The 22,060-nt window shown below is 43.2% G+C and overlaps 1 protein-coding gene across 2 annotated transcripts in view; it reads right to left on the bottom strand.

The window, feature by feature from the left end:
- Positions 1 to 22,060, bottom strand: part of LOC114197448 (uncharacterized) — a 28,465-nt gene that overhangs the window by 4,650 nt on the left and 1,755 nt on the right. Inside the window, exons 5-10 of one of the 2 annotated variants that reach the window (XM_088016735.1) lie at positions 21,144 to 21,202; positions 11,478 to 11,619; positions 11,084 to 11,179; positions 5,687 to 8,310; positions 539 to 718; positions 118 to 305 (exon numbers count right to left, since the gene is read on the bottom strand). In XM_088016735.1, coding sequence (XP_087872861.1) covers positions 656 to 718; positions 5,687 to 8,310; positions 11,084 to 11,179; positions 11,478 to 11,619; positions 21,144 to 21,158 — 2,940 coding nt within the window. In that variant the 5' untranslated portion in view covers positions 21,159 to 21,202 and the 3' untranslated portion in view covers positions 118 to 305; positions 539 to 655. The remainder of the gene's footprint in view (positions 1 to 117; positions 306 to 538; positions 719 to 5,686; positions 8,311 to 11,083; positions 11,180 to 11,477; positions 11,620 to 21,143; positions 21,203 to 22,060) is intronic. The other variant, XM_088016734.1, reaches the window with a different exon arrangement.

Here is a 22,060-nt window from a genome sequence, read left to right as displayed (position 1 = left end):
TGGGAAGGAAGAGGTTGAAAAAGGAGAGATGTGTGGGAATGAGATTCTAGAAGATCCCATGTGTGCCAGGAAATCACCTGTGCCCACACGGGCTTAGAGAAGTCTGTACACTCTCACCTCGGATGGACCTCCAGGCTCCACAGAAACTGGACGTGAAAGGGCAGAACGGGAACCAGCTTGGCTAAGCACACAAGGTCTGCAGAGACTGGGGGGTGTTATTTTTCCTCTTTTTCTCCCCACCTCTTTTTAAAATCTTTTTTCAGCTCCAGATGTTTAAGAAGAACCTGGCAAAACACACCTAATCCCTGAGTTAATGGAACAAAGAACTCAGTGGCTGCTCATGACAAAGATTACACACCTACTGAAACAGAAAAATCCATTTAAAACACATAAAAAGAACCCACCAAAAAACGCCCCACAAATCCTGGGGCGGGGGGGGAGATCTGATTTCCAGAGTTGCCACATTGTAATATTTAAAATGTCCAGTTTTCAACGAATAATGATAAAATATGCAAGAAACAAAGTATGGCCCACTCACAGGAAAGTGAACATCTGTGTCCGTGAGTCCCTCCGTCTCTGGTCACTGGGGATTGGTCCCAGCCAGCTGGGTCGAGAGTGTGCCACTCTTGGTGGGCAGTCGAGACTAAGCACAAAATCAGAGTCCCAAAGGCTTTGGAGAGGAGCCTGGTGAGTCCATGCCAGAGACTGTCTTGAAGAACTAATGTAGGAAAAGCCAAGAAAGATTTGAAAAAGAGAACAGAGAGAGACAATGCTTTTCAACATGTGCAAAAACATTACAAAGAATGATGAAGGGGCGCCTGGGTGGCTCAGTCGGTCAAGCGTCTGCCTTCAGCTCAGGTCATGATCTCAGGGTCCTGGGATCGAGTTCTGTGTCCCTGCTCAGTGGGGAGTCTGCTTCTCCCTCTCCCTCTTCCCCCTGCTTGTGCTTGCTCTCTCAAATACATAAAATCTTAAAAAAAAAAAGCAATGAAAACATGATCTTGTTCAGCACAATTATAAAATAGGTCAGTAAAGCAGAAAACAAACCCAGAATCAGAGTACTTACAAGCCGTGAGTCAGGACTGACTGCAAATAGGAGAAAACCCAAGATAACCAAGCTGTCGGCAGCTCTGCCGTCCAAACCAGCCAACCGCTGGTCCACCACATCTACCAAAAGCCCTGGCAGGAACTCCCCTCAACTCTCATTGGTCTCTGGCTTAAGTGTCCATCCCAGGAACAACTGAACTGGGCCCAAAGGGTGGGTGCTGTGACTGGCCCCGAGGGAACGTGCCAGCTCTGTAAAATCAGCATCCCTTTCTGGAAGGATGTGGGGAAGAGTGCTAAGCAGACAAAAAGCAAAGCCACTGCAAATGATCATTTAATCCATGATAAAGATGGTATTTCAAGTCAGGGACAAAAAGATTAATTCAATGGTGTAAGGACAAGTAACAACTCATTAAAATAAAAATCAGATGCATTAAGCCACATCTTGTTGAGAAAAAAGTGGGAAAAGATCAATGAATGATTCAATTTTTAAAGGTCATTTCACATACGGAAAGAATATGTAACTGGGTTGCAAAAAAATTTCCTGTGCTCTATTTCTTTCAAACAAGAAATAGCACTATTTCATCATGGCATGTAAATTTATAGGGCAGAAAGTAGTCACTGAATCATTTTCTTAAAATCATTCTTGCTCCCAAATTCCTGTATCTAACCCTTCTGAATTACAGAATATTACATATATACACCCATATATGTATAGGTACACACACTCCTCTATAATATATAAATACACCTCTGCACCATTAAGGTGCCTTGTAGCTCCAAGTAACGAAAAATCTCAACTCCAACAGGCGTAAGCTATAAGGGACATTGAAGACCTCGGTCTTCCCAGTACGGAGCAGCTTCAGAGCTGGTTAATTCACCACTCTGTGTGCTCCCTGCCCTTGGCCCTGCCCTCCCTCAGCTCACCATCCTGACTACCAGCCCCAAGTCACAAGATGCCATCAATGGGCATCCAGATGGACAAAGGCCATTCTGTTCCCGATTCTTTATCGATGACAAAACCTTCCCCCCAGATCACCGAGAATACTTTGGTGTCTGGTCATACTGCCAGCCCCAAACAGCCTCTGATGAGGGAGGAAACACAGGCCCCATCGAGGCCCTCTGACAAGGAAGGGGCGGACAGCAGGTGCCAACCTGCTTCAAGGAAGCTGGGTGAGGTGGGGAGCCAGGCTCAGGGCACAGCCTCTGGAGCCTGTTGCCCTCACATGGGGGCTCCTTCCACCGAGCCTCAGCAGGCGCCCTGCAAATCCCACCAGGAGTGGGAAAGAAGGGGTTTTCTACACAGAGCGCTGTCTCCGTGTGACAAGCACCACTGCTTGCCAACAGCTGCACCTCTGCACACTTGATGAACAGGGTTCATTAAACCAGCCAAGCCCAAGACAAACACTTTTCTTAAGGCATTGTTTGGCTTCTTTATTGACACGCAGATCAGTAACAACAGGCATCACTGTATATGCCAAAAAACAGAGAATAGCTAAGTGGTGAGGTGCTTTTCCAAAACCTTTAACATCTGTCAGAACTCTGTTAAGTTTCTGTTAAGTAAGTTTCTGTTAACTCTGTTAAGTAAGAACCCATGTGCCAAGCACCACGCTCAGCACTTGCTCAAACTGTTTTTTCCTATTTTCTGCTTCATCTAATTATGCACACATTCTTGTCCTGAACCATTTCACAGCTGCAGCTGTGACAGCTCGCCTCTGTTCTGCATGGTGTTCTAGAAACTCACATTCATAACCACCATTACCACACTGAAGAGAAGTACTCTAATTCCCTAACATCATCCATGCCATTCCACATTTAAATCCCTCCAAAGGTCTCCAAAGTACCTGCGTGGATGTCTTTTTGAGCTGGATGGTTTCTGGATCCAATCAAGGATCACGCACTGCATCGGGTTAGGTCTCGTTACTCTCTCTGGATTGAAAGAGCCCCCTGGCCTTTTCTCTTTTTAAAATGACACTGACTTTTGAAGAGACCAGGCCAATTGTCTTGGTGGATGCCCCCACAGTCTGGATTTGTTTTCTCCACGGAAGCTGCCCTCTCTCGTATTTTCTGTAAGCTAAACAGTACTATGAAGTACTCTGGCAAGAGCCTGCCACAGTGCGATGTTGGACCCCACGCCGCACCTCAGCAAGAGCCACACGATGTCACCACTGCTGATGGTGCGTTTCCCCACTGGTGAAAGGGGGCACTTCACCGTTCCCCTGTAAAGGCATATCTTTTCCAGGGCCAGTGAGGAAGGTATCTGTGGGAGGTTCTCTGGCCCTGCACACATACCCTGTTTCCTTTGCACCTAGTGATCCTGGCATCCATTGACAATCTTTGCCTAGATGCCCTAGGGGTTGCAAAATGGCCATTTTTCAAATTCTATCATTCCTACATTTATAGGTTACACTTTTCTAGAACAGTCAGCCTCTCACAATTGCTTTTACTAAAAGGGCAGGGTGAAAATACTTTCCTTCTAATTACAGAATAAGGAGCTTGTGTAAGATTCACCTATAAATCTGGAAATAAGCTCAAGCCCCTTTCTCTCTGTATTGATGGGGACAAAGATTTTTGTTTATTCAAATGTTATAGAGTCAGTTACAGTCATTCCGTTGGACTGTCAAAGTACCTCAAATTTGGCCAGGGAGAAACCCTGCAGGGTAGCTTCTGGGACCATTGACACATCCCCATTAATCTTTGAGTACTCCCTTGCTTTTTGACACAAGAGGTCCCAGCTTGGGGTGCCTGGGTGGCTCAGTCGTTAAGCGGCTGCCTTCAGCTTTTAGGTCATGATTCCAGGGTCCTGAGATTGAGCCCCGCATCAGGCTCCCTGCTTGGCAGGAAGCCTGCTTCTCCCTCTCTCACTCCCCCTGCTTGTGTTCCCTCTCTAGCTGTCTCTGTGTGTCAAATAAATAAATAAAATATTTAAAAACAACAACAAAAAAAAGAGCTCCCAGCCTCACCCAGGACACCTCAGGCCTGGACCTAGAACCAGCTGTTTCTCCAGGGAGTCCTGGTTCCTCGAGAGGGAAATGCTAGCTCTGAGTCTGCTCATCTGTGGGGGCTGCCCCTGCTTCTAGGCCCTTGGTGGACAGAGCTGAGAGATACATACACTTTTTAAAAATAATAATTCATACTTTCAGTTCATATTTCTTATTATGGAGAGTTTTACATACATTCTTCCATTTGTATGGTCATCTTTTAAACTAGGAAGTTTGACTCCTGGTAACTTTAAGTTTCCTTTTGCCTTATCTTACAATATACATAAACTAGATCCAAAATAACACCAATAAATGAGTGGTGTTTATTTCTTGCAGATCTTTGTCCTTAAACATATCCCATTAAGGATGTATAGTTATAATTCTGCATTCAGAAGTTTCTCGTAAGAATTGTGTGGTTACCAATTTGATATAAAGTTGATTATTTTCAATTTCAGAAGGCTTTTTCTATTTTTTAATATATAATTTACATTTGTTCTAAAGTCAAAATGTCATAAAAAGGTATAAGCAAAGAAAGCTTGCTTCCATCCCTGATTCCACCCTGTTCACTCCTGCCTCCATAGGAATTCATTTTTATATCATAGTTTATCCTTCTAGTATTTCTCTTTGCAAAAAATAAGCAATTGTGTATCTTACTTCCTCTCAACTCTTACACAGAAGGTAGCATGCTATATGGTGGAGTGTACTTTGCGTTCCTCACTTAATAGCATGTTGGGGTGTAGTATTTCAAATTTGTCAAACGTGTCCCCTATAACGCATACTGTACTACAAACATACGAAAACACACTGGGGGCATTTAGCGTGAGAAATCTGTCATGATAATTATTAAGCTATGGGGAGATATTTTACTGACACCTATTTCAACACCCGCTACGTAAACCAAACGTACACGTGTGTATGTGCGTACAACATACCAAAGCCTCGCTTACTCAGCTGCATCTCAGCCGCCTGGTGCTGTGAGCTACAGCCACCACTGTGTTCTTCCAAAGGCCTCATAATCCCACAATGAGCACCATTAGCATCTGATGTATCTTATGCCACATCTTAAAATCTGGTACCACATCCAAATCATGACTTCTAGTGTTCTATTATTTCTAGAGAAAACTTATCCACATTTCCCAAATTGATAGATTTCCCCCTGAAGATTAATTCCTTTCTTACACAGAGTTTGATTTTTTTCCTCAAAAGCTTTCATGCATGTAAAACATTGATATAGTTCCACTCCAATATCAATTACCTGATGATCAGTAAGTTGTGACTCTGTAAATGCCTTTATACTTCTGTGGCATTCTTTGTGACTTGAACCCCGTGATTGATTCCTCTGAGACACCTATTAGATTCATAGGTGGACACTAACATACAGGGCATTCTCAGGGCTCTCTCCCTGCAAGTTCTCTGATATTTCATAAGGTATGACACAGAAACCTTCCCAATATCCATTCCAGAGAGAGCCCACCAACCCCCACCCAACGTGTGTCTTCTAATGCCAATTAAAGACTGAATCTCCACAAGAGGAGGTCTCCACATCATTACAGTCCCAAGGTTTCTCCCATGGGTTCTCTTGGTGTTGACAAAACTCGACTTCACACAGGAGGGTTTTCCACGTTTGCTGCACCTTAGGGCATCTCTCTTGTGTGAATTACCTGATGTTTCGTGAGAGTCGACTTCTTGCAGAAGGACTTCCCACATTCGTTACATTCATAGGGCTTCTCCCCTGTGTGTGTGCGCTGATGAACTGTGAGGGTCGATTTCATACAGAAGGATTTCCCACATCGCTTACATTCATAGGGCTTCTCCCCTGTGTGAGTCCTCTGATGATTAATGAGGTTTGACTTCACATAAAAAGTCTTCCCACATTCCTTACATTCAAAGGGGTTCTTCCCTGTGTGAGTTCTCTGATGTACAGTGAGGTGTGATTTCATACAGAAAGATTTCTCGCATTCATTGCATTTATATGGTTTCTCTTCTGTATGAGTTCTCTGATGTATGGTTAAGGCTGACTTATAACAGAAAGATTTCCCACATTTGTTACATTCATGGGGCTTCTCCCCAGTGTGTGTTCTCTGGTGTTCAATGAGGTGTGATTTCTGGAAGAAGGTTTTTTTACATTCCTTACATTCATAGGGTTTCTCCCCTGTGTGTGTGCGCTGATGTTTAGTGAGGTGGGACTTCTGGAAGAAGGTTTTCCCACATTCTTTACATTCATAAGGTTTTTCCCCAGTGTGTATTCTCTGGTGTTGACTGAGGGCTGACTTCATATAGAAGGATTTCCCACATTCATTACATTTATAGGGTTTTTCCCCTGTGTGAGTTCTCTGGTGTACCGTTAAAGTTGACTTATGGCGAAAGGTCTTCTGACATTCGTTACATTCGTAGGGTTTCTCTTTTGAATGTGTCCTCTGATGATCGGTGAGATTGGACTTCATAGAAAAGGCTTTCCCACATTCAGTACATACGTGGGGTTTCTTTCCCGTGTGATTTCTCTGATGAATATTAAGAAGTGACTTCACGTAGAATGACTTTTCACATTCGTTACATTTAAAGGGTTTCTCTCCAGTGTGAGCTCTCTGGTGTATGATCAGGGTGGATTTCATATGGAAGGCCTTCCCACATTCGTTACACTCGTGTGGTTTCTCCCCTGTGTGAGTTTTCTGGTGTTTAGTGAGGGCTGATTTCTTATAGAAGGACTTCTCACATTCACTGCATCCATAGGGTTTCTCCCCCGTGTGGGTTCTCTGATGTACTATTAGGATTGAATTCATAGAGAAGGCTTTGCCACACTCATTACATTCAAAAGGTTTCAAACCAGTGTGAATTTTCTGATGTTTAGTGAGGTTTGACTTCACACAGAAGGTTTTCCCACATTCATTACAGTCATAGGGTTTCTTCCCTGTGTGAGACACTTGATGGATAATTAGGGCTGATTTATAGCAGAAGGATTTCCCACAATCGGTGCATTTATAGGGTTTCTCTTCTGTATGCTTCCCCTGATGTACATGCAGGGCTGACTTATAGTAGAAGGACTTCCCACACTCATTACATACATAGGGTCTCTCCCCTGTGTGTGTTCTCTGATGGTCAGCAAACTGTGACTTCTGTAAGAAAGTTTTCCCACACTCATTACATTTGAAAGGTTTCTCACCTGTATGTGTTTTCTGATGTTTAGTTAAGTTCGATTTCACACAGAAGGATTTCCCACATTCCTTACATTCATATGGTTTCTCCCCAGTGTGAGTCCTCTGATGATGATTGAAGTTTGATTTTGCATAGAAGGATTTCCCACACTCAGTGCATTGATAGGGCTTCTCTCCTGTATGAATTCTCTGATGGACTTTGAGGGCTGAGCTATGACGAAAAGACTTCTTGCACTCATTACACACATAAAGCTTCCCTTCTGACCGTGTTCTCTGCTGATCAGTAAGGGCTGACTGCACAGGGACTTGGCTGCATTCACTGGGTTTCTCTCCTGCGTGAGATCTCAGAAGGTCCGGGGGTTGTGATTTCTGAAGGGTTTTCCCAGATTTATTACTTCCACAGGGTTTCTCTCTTGTGTGTGTCTTCTGGTGCTGAGTCAGGTGGGACTCCTGGTAAAAAGATTTCCTGCAGTGACTACATTCAAAGGTTTTCTCTCCTGTGTGAGTTTCAGGAGGTTGAGTGACATGGGACTTCTTGCTGAAATTATTCTCATTTTCATTAGATTCCACATTGACTTTCTGATGTTTTATGAGGGTTGACTTCAGGCACTCATTGACCTCACAGTGATTCTTCCTTGTGTGAGTTTCCTGAAGGACTTCGAGGGCTGACTCATCACTGGTACTTCCCCCCTGTTCCTTATAATCGCAGGATTTCTCTTCTGTTTCAACCCTCGTAGGTATAAGGATGGCTGCCTTATTAAGGAAGGTTTCTCCACCTTCATTATCTTCAGAAAGTGGTCCCAAAGTCTGCATTTTCTGTTGCTTAGAACGGTCCTCAGTATGACTTGGGGATTTCCCATCTTGGTCATGTTCGTCAGATTTCTTTCCAGTATGAGTATTTCCTTGGTTATTATCAGAGATCAACTTCCTGCATACATTAATTTCATTAGAGTTCTTACTTGAATGATTGTTATCACTAATAATTAATTCTGAAACATTTTTCAAACTCTTTCCACGTGAGTCATCTTGACAGGGTGTTTCTCTGAAAACATTATCTCTCTTCTTAGTCAGTGATTTTTTGTTGATGAGTGAAACTCGCCACAAATGTTTGTCTTGGTTTTCCTGGCTTTTGTCTATAAGGTCATAATAAGAAAAATTAAGTGTACTTCAAAAATGTTAACACATTTCCTATGATTACCAAGATTAAGATAATTAAAACATCTATCACCATACTTAGTTAGCCCAGGTAAATTGTGTGTGATTAGAATGATCAACATCTACTCTCAACAACTTTCCACTGTACTCATTGTACTATTAACTATAGTCACCTTGCTGTGCATCACATCCCCAGAACTTGAAGTAAGTCATTTTTAAGAGGAGGAAAAAAAATCAAGCTAATTTCAGACATCCATTATAGAATTCAGTGCTAAAATTAGCAGTGGAGAAAAATTACAAAATCCTTAAAGACTAAAAGTAAATCCCAATAATTTTATATGTAGACAAAATGGCACACCAATAAGTCTGAATATGCAAGAATGCAGGGAAGTATTGTTCTCATGAATTCTTAAAGAACCTACTAGCAAATGAACTTGTCAAGAAATGGTGAAATGTAATACAGCAGAAGGCTGCTTCTGAGGACTGACTTGTTTAACAAGCCTAGAACTAAAGCAGGGACTGGCTATCAGAATAAAATTAAAATATAAAGGACTTCAGATTTTAGAATTATCAGATGTTAAATTTTAAACTTCCCCCAAACTGCTCCTGCCCAATCTCCCATGTTGGTAAACACATCCCACCCCCATTATCATGTTGCTCCAACTAACCCCTTGCCTCGTCCCTCTCTCACAGGCCACATCTGACTCAGTGGCAGATCCTCCTCTCTACACATGCAGCCCCACCTCCTCACTTGCACCAGCTCAGAACTCGAAGCCCCCATCACTTCTCATCTGAACCACTGCAAGCATGTCTGCTCCACTGAGAGCGGAAACCATCCACACCCACACAGCCCACTATCTACATTAACCTGACTAGTATTCTGTCTGCTGAGAGCTGAAACCGTCCATACACCACACAGCCCACTATCTACATTAACCTGACTAGTATTCTGTCTGCTGAGAGCTGAAACCGTCCACACACCACACAGCCCACTATCTGTGTTAACCTGACTAGTATTCTGTCTTCATAATAGGACTTTACTGACTTTACTACTCCAGGAAACTCGCCTGGGAAGGAAGGTTGCAAGTAATTTTACTGTTCAGAATCCTCCCCCAAAACCTTTTATTTATTTATTTTTTAAAGAATTTATTTATTTATTTGACAGAGAGACAGAGAGAGAAAGCACAAGTAGGCAGAGCGGCAGGCAGAGGGAGAGGGAGAAGCACACTCCCCACTGAGCAGGGAGCCTGATGCGGGGCTCGATCCCAGGACCCTGGGATCATGACCTGAGCCGAAGGCAGACACTTAATGACTGAGCCACCCAGGCGCGCCCCCCAAAACCTTTTAAACAAACTGTTCAACTTTCCAACAAATAAACTTATTCTCCAAGACTCTTCAATCCTTGTTGTGTCCACACATCCTAAAGTATTATATTATGGCCCTTACTCAATGGTTATCAAGCTCCTGTGTTAAAAATATACCTGAAACCATGCCCTCAGATCCTATAAATAACCTGACTTTGTTCACCTCCCTCCGTGGCACTACTCAGACTGTAAGGGTGAGCAATAAATTAAAATCTGCCATATCAGTGGGTAACTCTGGCAGTGCTCTGGGGGAGCCAGCCCTGCATACTGTCTCTGCTTCTACTTTTGTCAACTACCCTCAGGCCCATCTCTGATTTTCTCTGGACAGTAGCCAGAGAAAATCCATTAACAGTTGTCCATCTCACCTAAAGCAGAATCAAAGCCCCTACTTTGTCCTGTAAGACATCGTCTGGGCTCTGGCTACTCCTCTGACGTCATCCCCTACCAACGTCCCTCTCAGATGCATCCCTGCTGGCACAACGGCCCCCTGCTGGTCCCAGAGCACTTCAACAAACACCTCCCACTAGGGCATGGCCCGGCTGTTCCTTCTGCCTGGAACCCCCAGAACCCTGCTCTAATGCGGACCTCATCAAAAAGGCAATCTCAGAGCACCTCTGAAAAGAGCATACCCCACTCTCTTATCTCCTTTGAGACTGCCTTAGTTCTCTTCATGGGCCTTGTCAGTACTTGATAAGTAAATTGTTTCGTTTACATCTATCTTCTGCTGGCTTGTAAGCTCTAAGAGCTCAGGAGCATTGTTAGGTTCACCGGCATATCTCCAACAGCAAGAACACGAGTAGCATGTAGTAGGAATATCTGCAGAAGAATGAATGAATGAATGAATGAATGAATGAATGAATGAATGCCTGAGGGAAAAATAAAGAGGAAATAGTTCATGAGGGGTGCCTGGGTGGCTCAGCCGGTTGAGTGTCTGCCTTCGGCTCAGGTCACAGTCCCGGGGTCCTGGGATCAAGCCCCGCATCAGGCTCCTTGCTCCGCGGGGAGCCTACTTCTCTCTCTACCCCTGCCTGCCTACCTGCCTACTCGTGATCTCTGTCAAATAAATAAAATTAAAAAAAAAAGAAAGAAATAGTCCATGAAATGGAGGAAGATGAATACTGGGGAAAGAAACTGAAGACAAAGGTCTAAGATCAGGCAGGCAGGGGTTCCATATTGGCTATCGGGCAGGAAAGGGCAGCACTGGTATTTACAAGCGATGGACCGGGGTGATTCGGGTGATCGGAGGCCAGCTAGCTCGCTGTTCAGCTACTTCCGAAGGTCTGAGGGCCCAAAACTGAATTACAGAGACACATACCAACCTCAGAACCAACCCATCTGGGACCTGATTTCTGTGGGCTTCTTCCTTCCTCCACAATGACTGACTCACCTTGATCACCCTGGTCTGGGAATTCTCCCCCTGATGGCCACAGCTCTTCTCCTTGCTCCAGCCTGAAGATCACCTCTGGTTTGGTGAGGTGACACCCTGTGAGTGGGATACAGGGTAAAACATGTCAGAGCTGCTTGGATATCAGGGCCCCTGGAGCACGAGGAAGGTGCAGCTTCAGGAGCCACATGATAGAAGTGCCCGTGTGTACCTTGCATTAGGGAGGCCAGAACACAACGTCCTTTCTGAGCCCGATGGGAACATCTCTGACCCACGAGATCATGAGATCTACACACAGTATCATTAAACATTCCTTCAGGGGCCCACAAACTCTGGCGGCTACAAAGGAAGAAAGGAAATGCATGCGAGGAGACGTGACACAGGGAACAGCCCTCACCCACTGAGACCAGGTGGCTGTAGTTCTCCAGCATCACATCCCGGTACAGCGTCCTCTGTGTGCCCGTCAGCTGTAGCCACTCATCCCGGGTAAAGTCCACAGTCACGTCCCTGAATGACACGGACCCCTGACCGGCACATTTCTGTTCAAGCCAGAGAGAGGAGTACAGGGTGACATGAAACACACGTGACAGGGTGACATGAAACACACATTTGGGAAACAAGTCTTAACATGTTTGAGAGGTCACCATAAAACAGTAGGTAAGTTGCCTATTCTATACCTTCTTTCATTTTTACTTTGTGGGATAAAGTGATATGATGGGAAAACGCAGAGAACCCAGTATTAACTAATTAATTCAAACAAAAAAACTAAAGTTCCTACTGTGTTTCTGAAACTGTCTTAACCTGCCAGGAATATTAAGCTAAACCAATTCTGGTTTTTTTCCTGCCCTTAAGGAGCCTAAGTCTTTTTTTTTAAGATTTACTTGAGAGAGAGAGAGAGAGACAGAGATAGCACATGAGTGGGGGGAGGGGCAGAGGGCAAGGGAGAGAAGCAGACTCCCCACTGAGCGCAGAGCATGACACAGGACTCGATCCCATGCCCCTGAGATCATGACCTGAGCTGAAACCAAAAGTCAGACACTCAACTGACTGAGCCACCCAGGTGCCCCAGGAGCTTAAGTCTTAATAAGGTGACAAATCACATTTACGAACACATCCTGTAATAAGGTATCAGGAGAGCTGTGATAGAGTCATTTACAACGAGTATTAAATAATGGTAGAAAATACGGTTCTCTTTTGTATTGTCAGGTTTGGCTTCACTTAGCAGGATCTTTGTTAATGTGGCACCATTACATAAGCAGAGCCAAGGAGCTGTGAGAAGCACCCAGAAGTGTGACAGAAGAACAGTGTGTCGGACTGTGAGAAGATAAAGATCTGCAAAGATGTCCAGAAATACGTTAGAGAGCAAGTCTGGGTTTATTCCTGTACTTTAGTGTCTCCAAAATAGTTCACCGCCACCTTAGCAATAAAGTTTGAGAACCTCCAATTTATTTATTTTTTAATACATAATATATACATCCTACCAATCCACACAAGCTTATAATGATAAGCTTAATTTGTCTTTTTTCTTTTCCTGGCTGAAAGTTAAATGTAGACAACCTACTGTTTCCTTTCTGCTGGAGCATCCCGGGCCCTCGGCAGGCAGCAGGTGTGACCCTGAAGATGATAAGGAACCAGCGAGGACACAAAAGCAATCACCGTTACAGTTCTCAAATCAACAACCTAACTTTACAACTTAAGGAACCAGAAAAAGAAGAAATTAAACCCAAACCCAGCTGATGGAAGGAAATAATAAAATTAGAGCAGAAATATAACAGAAAAATAGATAAAATGAAAACAAAAGCTGGTTTCTGAAGAGATGAACAAAACAGACAAACTTTTACCTAAATGGACTAAGGAGAAAAAGAGAGAAGACTCAAATTACTAAAATCAGAAATGAAAATAAGGACATGTATACCACTTCTGTTGAAATAAAAAGGTTTATAAGAAAGTACTATGAACAACCGTATGCCAACAAACTGGATAACCAAGAGGAAATGGACAAAATTCTAGAAACTCGAAACCCAGTCAAGACTAAATCAGGAGGAAAACAGATGATCTGAATAGAACTGTAACTAGTAAGGAGACTGGGTCAGTAATGAGAAGTATCCTGACAAACACACATCCTGGACTCATGAAGTGAAAACACGCTCACCATCACTCATCATTGGGGAAATGCAATTTAAAACTACAATGAGAAACTGCCTCACACCCATTAGGATGGCACCTATAAAACACACACACACACACACACACACACACACACACACACAACACGTGCTGGAGAAGATGTGAAGAAACGGGATCAATCCCTTGCGCAATGCTGGTGGGGATGTGAAATGGAAGAGCATGGCAGTTCTGCAAAAAGTGAAAAACAGAATTACCATACCCAGTAATTCTACTTCTGGATAAATACCCAAAAGAACTGAAAGCAGGGTCTTGAAGACATTTGTACACCCGTATTTACAGCAGCATTATTCACAATAGCTAAAATGTGGAAGCAACCCAAGTGCTCATCAACAGATGAATGGATAAGCAAATGTGGTATATACATACAATAGGGTGTTACTCATCTTGAGGAAAAGGAAGGAGGTTCTGACACATACTACGATACAGATGAACCTTCAAGACATCACGTTAAGTGAAATAAACCAGCCACAAAAGGAAAGCTACTCACTTACACGAGACAGTATCATACAGAGAACAGAATGGTGGTTGCCAGGGACAAGGGGAAGGGAGGAATAGAAAGTTACTGTTCAATGGGCATAGAGCTTCAGTTTTACAAGATTAAAAGAGTTGTGGGAACGGATGGTGGTGATGGTTGCACAACATTATGGAAAAAAAAAAATCAATGAAACCAAAAGCTGATTCTTTGAAAAGATTACCAAAAAAAATTGATAAACCTCTAACTAGGCTTTCTACGAAAAAGAGAGAGAGGACACAAATTACTAGTATGTAAAATGAAAGAGGGGACGTATTACTACAGATCCTAGGGATGAATAACTCTATGTCCACAAATTTGATAACCTAGATGAAGTGGACCAATCTGTTCAAAGACACAACCTGTCAAACATGCAAGAAGAAATACACAATCTAAATAATTCTATACATAGCAAAGAACTTGAGTCAATAATTAATAATCTTCCAAAACAGAAAACACCAGGCTTAGATGGGTTCACTGGTGAATCCTACCAAACACTTAAGGAAGAAATTATACTACGTCTCTACAATCTATTACTACTTCTCTACAATCTCCTTTAGAAGATAGAAACAGAGGGAACAGTTCCTATTTCATTCTATATGGCCATGATTACCCTAACAGCAAAATAAGACAGACATTCCAAGAAAAGAAAACTACAGATCAGTATCTCTCAGCAACACAGAAGCAAAAATCCTCAAGAAAATATTAGCAAAATGAAAGCAACAATGTGTAGGAAGAATTATACATCACAACCAAGTAGGATTTTTCCAGATATGCAAGGCTGGTTCACCATTCTAAATCAATTAAGATAAGCCATTACATCAACAAGCTGAAGAGGAAAAAATCACATGATCATATCCATAGATGCAGAAAAAGCATTTGACAAGTAAAAAAAACTCTCAATAAACTAGGAATACAGAGAAATGTCCTCAACTTGATAAAGAATATCTACAAAAAACTTACAGCTAACGTCGTACTTAATGGTGAAGAACTAGAAGCTTTACCACTAACATCAGGAACAAGGCAAAGATGTCCCCTCGTACTGGAAGTATTAGTTAATGCAGTAACACAAGAAAAGGAAATAAAAACTACACTGACAGGGAAGGAAGAAATAAGCTCTTTGTTTGTAGATGACATGATGGTCCATGTAGAAAATCCAAAAGAATCAACAAAAAAAAGTTGTGAAGCTATTGATTATAGCAAGTTTCCAGGATACAAGGTTCATACATAGCAACTGTTTTCCTATATAACAGCAATGAATAAGTGGAATTTGACATTAAAAACATAATTGCAGGGGGCGCCGGGGTGGCTCAGTCAGTTAAGCATCTGCCTTCGGCTCAGGTCATGATCTCAGGGTCCTGGGATCGAGTCCCGTGTTGGGCTCCCTGCTCAGCGGGGGAGTCTGCTTCTTCCTCTGACTCTCCCTCTGCCCTGCTTGTGCTCTCTCTCGCTCATTCTAATAAATCGTTTAAAAAACTCATAATTTCATGTACATTTCACCCAGAAAAAATGAAATACTTAGGTATAAATCTAACAAAATACATACAAAATATATATGATGAAAATTATAAATCTCTGATGAAAGAAATAAAAAACAAAATAAATGGAGAGTTATTCCATGTTTGTGGACAGCAAGACTCAATATTGTCAAGATGTCAGTTCTTCCCAACTTGATCTATAGTTTCAATCAATCCTAATCAAAATCCCAGCAAGTTATTTTGTGAATATCAACAAACTGCTTCTAATGTTTCTATACAAAGGCAAAAGACCCACAGTGATCGATATAAGTGAGGAACAAAGTGGGAGGACCAACAGTTCCTCACTTTAAGTCTTACATGAACCTATAGTAATTAAGGCATGTGCTACTGGTGAAAGAACAGACAAGCACATCAATGAAACAAAACAGAGATCCCAGAAATCGATCCCTATAAATACAAGTCAGCTGATCTTTGACAAAGGAGCAAAGACAGTCTTTTCAACAAATGGTGCTGGAATAATTAGGAAATCCACATGCAAAAAAGTTAATCTAGATGCAGACCTTACATCCTTCACGAAAATTAACTCAGAATGGATCACAGACCTACATGTAAAATGCAAAGCTATAAAACTCCCAGAAGACAACACAGAAGAAAATGTAGATAATTTTGGGTTTGGCGATGACTTTTTATATACAACTCCAAAGGCACAATCCACAGAAGAAAGAACTGATAAGGGGGACTTTAAAATTAAAACTTTCTGTTCTGTGAAAGACACTGTCAAGAGAATGAAAAGGCAAGCCACAGAATGAGAGAAAATATTTGCAATAAACATATCTTTTTAAGATTTTATTTATTTATTTGACAGAGAGAGACACAGCTAGAGAGGGAACACAAGCAGGGGGAGTGGGAGAGGGAGAAGCAGGCTTCCCGCCGAGCAGGGAGCCCGATGCGGGGCTGGATCCCAGGACCCTGAGACCATGACCTGAGCCGAAGGCAGACGCTTAACAACTGAGCCACCCAGGCGCCCCTGCAATAAACATATATTATCCAAAATATACAAAGAACTCTTAGAACTTTTAAAACTCAACAATAAGAGGGGTACCTGGCTGGCTCAGGCAGAAGAACACAAGACTCTTAATTAATCTCATGGTGTAGAAACTACTAAAAATAAACAAACTTATTAAAAAAAAACCCTCAATACTGAGAAAACAACCCAAGACCTTAAGGGACACCTCACCAAAGATATAGAGATGGCAAATAAGCATACAAAAAGGTGTCATTAGGGAGATGCAAATTAAAATGAAAAACCACTACACACTTATTACAATGCCCCAAATCCAGAACACTCATAACACCAAATGCTGGTCAGGATGCAAAGCAATAGGAACTCTCATTCAATGCTGGTGGGAATGCAGAATGGTACAGCCAGTGTGGAAGCCAGTTTGATGGTTTCTTACAAAACTACACAAATTCTTACCATGTGATCCAGCAATCACACTCCTTGGTATTTTACTCAATGAAGTTAAAAACTTATATCCACAAAAAAAACCTGCAAAAACCTGCACATGGACGTTTATTTCAGCTTTATTTACAATTGCCAATACTTGGAAGCAACCAAGATGTCTTTCAGTAGGTGACTGGATAAACTGTGGTCCACCCAGACAATGGAACATTATTCAGCACTAAAATGAAATGAGCTATCAAGCTATGAAATGACACGGAGGAATATTTTCTTCTTTTTTTTTTTTTAAAGATTTTATTTATTTATTTGAGAGAGAATGAGAGAGAGAGAGCACATGAGAGCGAGGAGGGTCAGAGGGCGAAGCAGACTCCCTGCTGAGCAGGGAGCCCGATGCAGGACTCAATCCAGGGACTCCAGGATCATGACCTGAGCCGAAGGCAGTTGCTTAACCAACTGAGCCACCCAGGTGCCCCGACACGGAGGAATCTTAAATGCATACAGCTAAGTGAAAAAAAGCCTATCTAAAAAGGCTACATACTATATGATCCCAACTATGCAACATTCTGGAAAAAACAAAACTATGAAGAGAATAAAAATATCAGTGAGAAGGGGAGGGAGAAGGGAGGGATGAGTAGTAAAGCACAGAGGATTTCTAAGCACAGTGAAAACACAGTTGACCCTTGAACAACATGAGTTTAAACTGCGTGGGTCCACTTATACTCAAGATTTTTTATTTATTTATTTTTAAAGATTTTATTTATTCATTTGACAGAGAGAGAGCACAAGTAGGCAGAGAGGCAGGCAGAGGGAGAGGGGGAAGCAGGCTCCCCGCCGAGCAGGGAGCCGGATGCGGGACTCGATCCCAGGACCCTGGGATCATGACCTGAGCCAAAGGCAGCCGCTTAACCGACTGAGCCACCCAGGCACCCCTCAAGATTTTTTAAATAAATACAGTACTATAAATATATTTTCTCTTCCTTCTGATTTTCTTCATGACATTTTTTTCTCTAACTTATTTATATTGTAAGACTACAGTATATAATACAACATACGAAATATGTGTTAATCGGCTGGTTGTGTTATCTGTAAGGCTTCTAGTTAGTAGTAGGCTACTAGTAGTTAAGTTTTGGGGAGTCAAAAGTTGTATGTAAATCTTTGAGCAAGGAACTGGCACCCCTAATCCCCATGTTGTTCAAGAGTCACTGTACTCTGTATGATACTGTAATGGTGGATCCATGTTATACATTTGTCAAAAACCTATAGAGTGAACGCCAAGAGTGAACCCTAATGTAAACTGTGGACTCGGTGATTCTGATGTGTCAGTCAGTGCAGGTTCATCAATTATAACAAAGGCACCACTCTGGTGGGGATGTTGATAATGGGGAAGGCCATGGTTGGGGGGGGCAGGGGTACATGAGAAATCTCTGTACCTTCTACAATTTTGCTGTAAACCTAATGTTGCTCTAACAAAAAATAAATTCTCAAAGCCACAACAACAACAAAACTCCACCTTGCATGATCTGAGACAGCATTCAGAAAAGGGAAAGGAGACCCCACTTCTCCCGGATGGCCCTGCTGGGTGTTCAGGTAGGATGGTTTACCCAGTAAGAGTTTGGTTCCCAAATAAGACAAAGGCTACCATTTGTCTAGTCAGCCACAAATATGTGTCGAGCACCTACTAGGAGTGAGGCACAGGGTGAGGAAGTGAAAGTATAAAGATGAACACGATGTGCATCTAGACTTTGAAGGGCTAATGCTCTGACTGTCGATACAAACAAGTAATTTCCACACAATGGACAGAGTACAGTGACAGGGACAGCACGGGGCATTGTGGGAACACAGGAGAAAGGCAATTAATCTAGAGGGGGGGACAAAGAAAGAGAAGAAGGGCTTGCTGACTGAGATACCCCCAATCTAGCTCAGAGACTCAGAAAAGGAAATGCAGCAGGGGTCAAAGTCAGCCCACAGAGCCGGAACATGAACAAAATGCACAGGCAGGCAGTAACCCCATGTGTTTAGGGAACTATGTCAGGTTTGGGGTCACATTACAGGTTTACTTGTAAAATGTCACCTTCTCCACCAAACTGTAAATTCCATCAAAAAGGGACCAGGTCTCTGCATCGCTTTGAGTTCAGCCTATGGCACACAGTTCAGTGTCTGGCATACTGAACAAATGCCCAACAAACCAATGTTGAATAAAATGTAAAGTGTATTAACATTCAAAAAAATGTTTTAATAAAACAGAGAAATAGGAAGTGGTCACACTCTCAACAGCCTTAGTTTCATAAGGAGCTTGGCCTTGCCCCTACAGGCGGTAGGAAGCTCCTCAAGTGGTCTCCAGATTGCAATGGCATCATCTGAATAGATTTATGTATTTACTTTAACCAGAGAGAAAGCACACGTGTGTGAGTGGGGTGAGGCGGAGAAGAGAATCCTCAAGCAGACTCCCCGCCAAGCACTGAGCCCAGTGTGGGGCTGGATCCTACAACCCATGAGATCATGATCTGAGCTGAAACCAAGAGTCGGACGCTCAACCGTCTGAGCCACCCAGCTGCCCCGAAGAGCATTTCAGACGAATTACTCAGGAGGACAGACGAGTCTGGGGGACAAAGAAGCAGGTAGCTGTTCCAACAGTCCAGGGCAGAGAAAATTAAGCTCTGATAAGGGGAGAAGGAATTCAGGAGGAAGAAGAGGTTTAAGAACCGTTGACATCTTAAAAGTAGTAAAACTGAGATACACACAGGATGAGGCTGAGGGAGGGAAGGCTTTAGGGTGAATCCCGTGCCGGCGCGTCCCTTAACTGTGTCCCGCAGGTGGCCCATCATCCGACAGGGGGTGGAGGGACAAGATTAGATGGGAGACGGGGGAGGCTGTAAATGACCATTTTAACTTCAGAACTGTGGCAAACAAAGGTGCCTCTAGCCACCTGCACAGAGAAGGACAAGACATGAGGGGAGAGCCCAGGCTGTGGTAACGCTCGGTGCCCCCACCACAGAGGGTATGAAACACAAGGGACTGGCACAGTAACAGGAGGGAGTGAAGGATGGGAATTTGGGGATAAGCCATGAGAACTGGCAAAAGAGGAGGAAGATGCCATGAGGGAGACAAAGAAAGCAGAGCAGGAAGAAAGCCAGAACAATGTCACAAAATACCAGAGAAAGAGGCCTTTCTTGAAGGTCAGAGTGGGTTAACTGCCACATGCAGCTGAACGTTCTAGTAAAGTAAGGTCTGGAAAACATCTGTTGGGAGTCCACTGTAGAGACCTTGCTGTCGAGCTTTATCAGGACGTATTTAGGCAAGTAGTGCGGAGGAAGTGAGGATGCATCCAGTGGATTTAAAATGCGAAGGGATAAACAGATACTTGTACCCGAATGTTCACAGCAGCACTATTCTAACGGCCAAAAGATGGAAACAATCCCAAGTGTCCATTAACACATGAATGGATGAACAAAAGGTGAGGCATCCGTACAATGAAAGATTATTCAGGCACTGACAGGAAGTTCTGATATATGCTACAACATGGATGAACCCTGAAAACGTTATATGAAGTGAAAGAAGCCAGACACAAAAGGACAAAGATTGTGTGATTCCACTTATATAAAATACCTAGAATAGGGAAATTCAGAGACACAGAAAGTGGATTTGGTTACCAGTGGCTGGGGGGACCGGGAGTTACTGGCTAAGAATTACACAGACTTGTCTGGAGTGAGGAGAAAGTTATGAAAATAGGGATGAATGGGTACACAACATTGTGAATGTAATTTATGCCGAGCTGTACACTTATGATTAAATGGTTAAAATGGTGAATTCTGTTATATATACTTTATCAAAATAAAAGCGAGTGGGTAGTGCATAAGCATTTGCCAAAGGCTATGAGTTTGAACAATCTGCCGTACAACTGTTTAAGGAGTTAAGAACAAACCATCCGTTTCTCTCATGCCTCCAGAGAGCCTTAGGGTTTTGTCCCTAGATCAGAGTGGATGTTCAGAAAGCTCTCCAGAGTCCAGCAGCACTTTGGTCCCTAATAAAACCTGAGTTCTGATCTCTACCTCAAGTGAAGAATGATTACAGGCAACCAGGGGGTCACCATAAGGTTCTTCACTACCTGAAGAACTTCAAAGACATTTTTTCCCAGACTCCAGAGTCACGAAGTCTTTCTGTCCCAGGAGTAACTGGCTGGGTCCTCTTTGTGGTCACTGAAAATCCTGCGTAGGTCAGGAAGCTCAAAGACAAACATGTGGCTCACCTTTGATGACTTAAGGGGTCACATGACTTACAGCCACCACCACAGGTCACACAGGTACCACCCAGTCTTCATTCACCCAGAAGTAGCTTTTTATCTATTTCTACTTTAAGATATGAGCACACTTAGAAAAATGACAAAATCTGCTGGAAAATGAAATAGGGAATAAAGAAACAACTCACCAGGGATTTGTTCATTTTCTGTTGTTCTTGGTAGAATGTCAAAAACTGGGAAGGCACGCCTATAAGAGAAGGAAAGAGCAACAGGGTAATGAGCTGGCTGGCCCTGCAGCACCTCAATTCCTGTACAAACTTCTACACACCAGCTGGTTAACTTCTGATCCCGGAGAAGAGAAGGTAGGCAACATCCATCCCTCCGTGACCTTTTTTTTTTTTTTAAGATTTTATTTATTTATTTGACAGAGAACACAAGCAGGGGGAGCAGCAGAGGGAGAGGGAGAAGCAGGCTCCCCACTGAGCAGGGAGCCCGATGCAGGGCTCGATCCCAGGACTCTGGGATCAACCTGAGCGGAAGGCAGACGCTTAATGACTGAGCCACCCAGGCGCCCCCACTCTGTGTGACTCCTTAAACCTGCAATGTTTCCTACTGCTTTAACTATGCCCCCCTCCCACTAACACAGAAACGTTTAAAACAGAACTGTTTTTTTTTTTGAAGATTTTGAGAGTGTGTGTGTGTGTGGGTGTGTGCGTGTGTGCGAGTGCCCATGCGTGGGGAGGGGGTGCAGAGCAGAGGAAGAGGGACAAGCCGACTCCCCATTGAGTGCAGAGACTGATAAGGGGCTCAATCCCATGACCCCAAGATCATGACCTGATCAGAAATCAAGAGTCGGATGCCCAACCGAGCCACCCAGGTGCCCCTTAAAACAGAACTATTAAGCAAATACCGGCATGTCAAAATATGAATTACAATGTCTTCATTAAAACTGATCTTGTAGGGTGCCTGGGTAGCTCAGCTGGTTGAAGCACCAACTCCTGGGTTTGGCTAGGGTCATGATCTCAGGGTCATGGGATAGAGCCCCTCCAGGGGCTCCATGCTGAGCATGGAGGCTGCTTGGGGTTCTCTCTCTTCCTCTCTCTCT

The sequence above is a fragment of the Eumetopias jubatus genome, unplaced genomic scaffold (assembly GCF_037043125.1).
Source record: "Eumetopias jubatus isolate StellerSeaLion01/CBP00866 unplaced genomic scaffold, mEumJub1_p1.0 scaffold_12, whole genome shotgun sequence".
Classification (NCBI taxonomy): domain Eukaryota; kingdom Metazoa; phylum Chordata; class Mammalia; order Carnivora; family Otariidae; genus Eumetopias; species Eumetopias jubatus.
The sequence above is the reverse complement of the archived record's forward strand: the minus strand, read 5'-3'. Positions and strand labels throughout refer to the sequence as shown.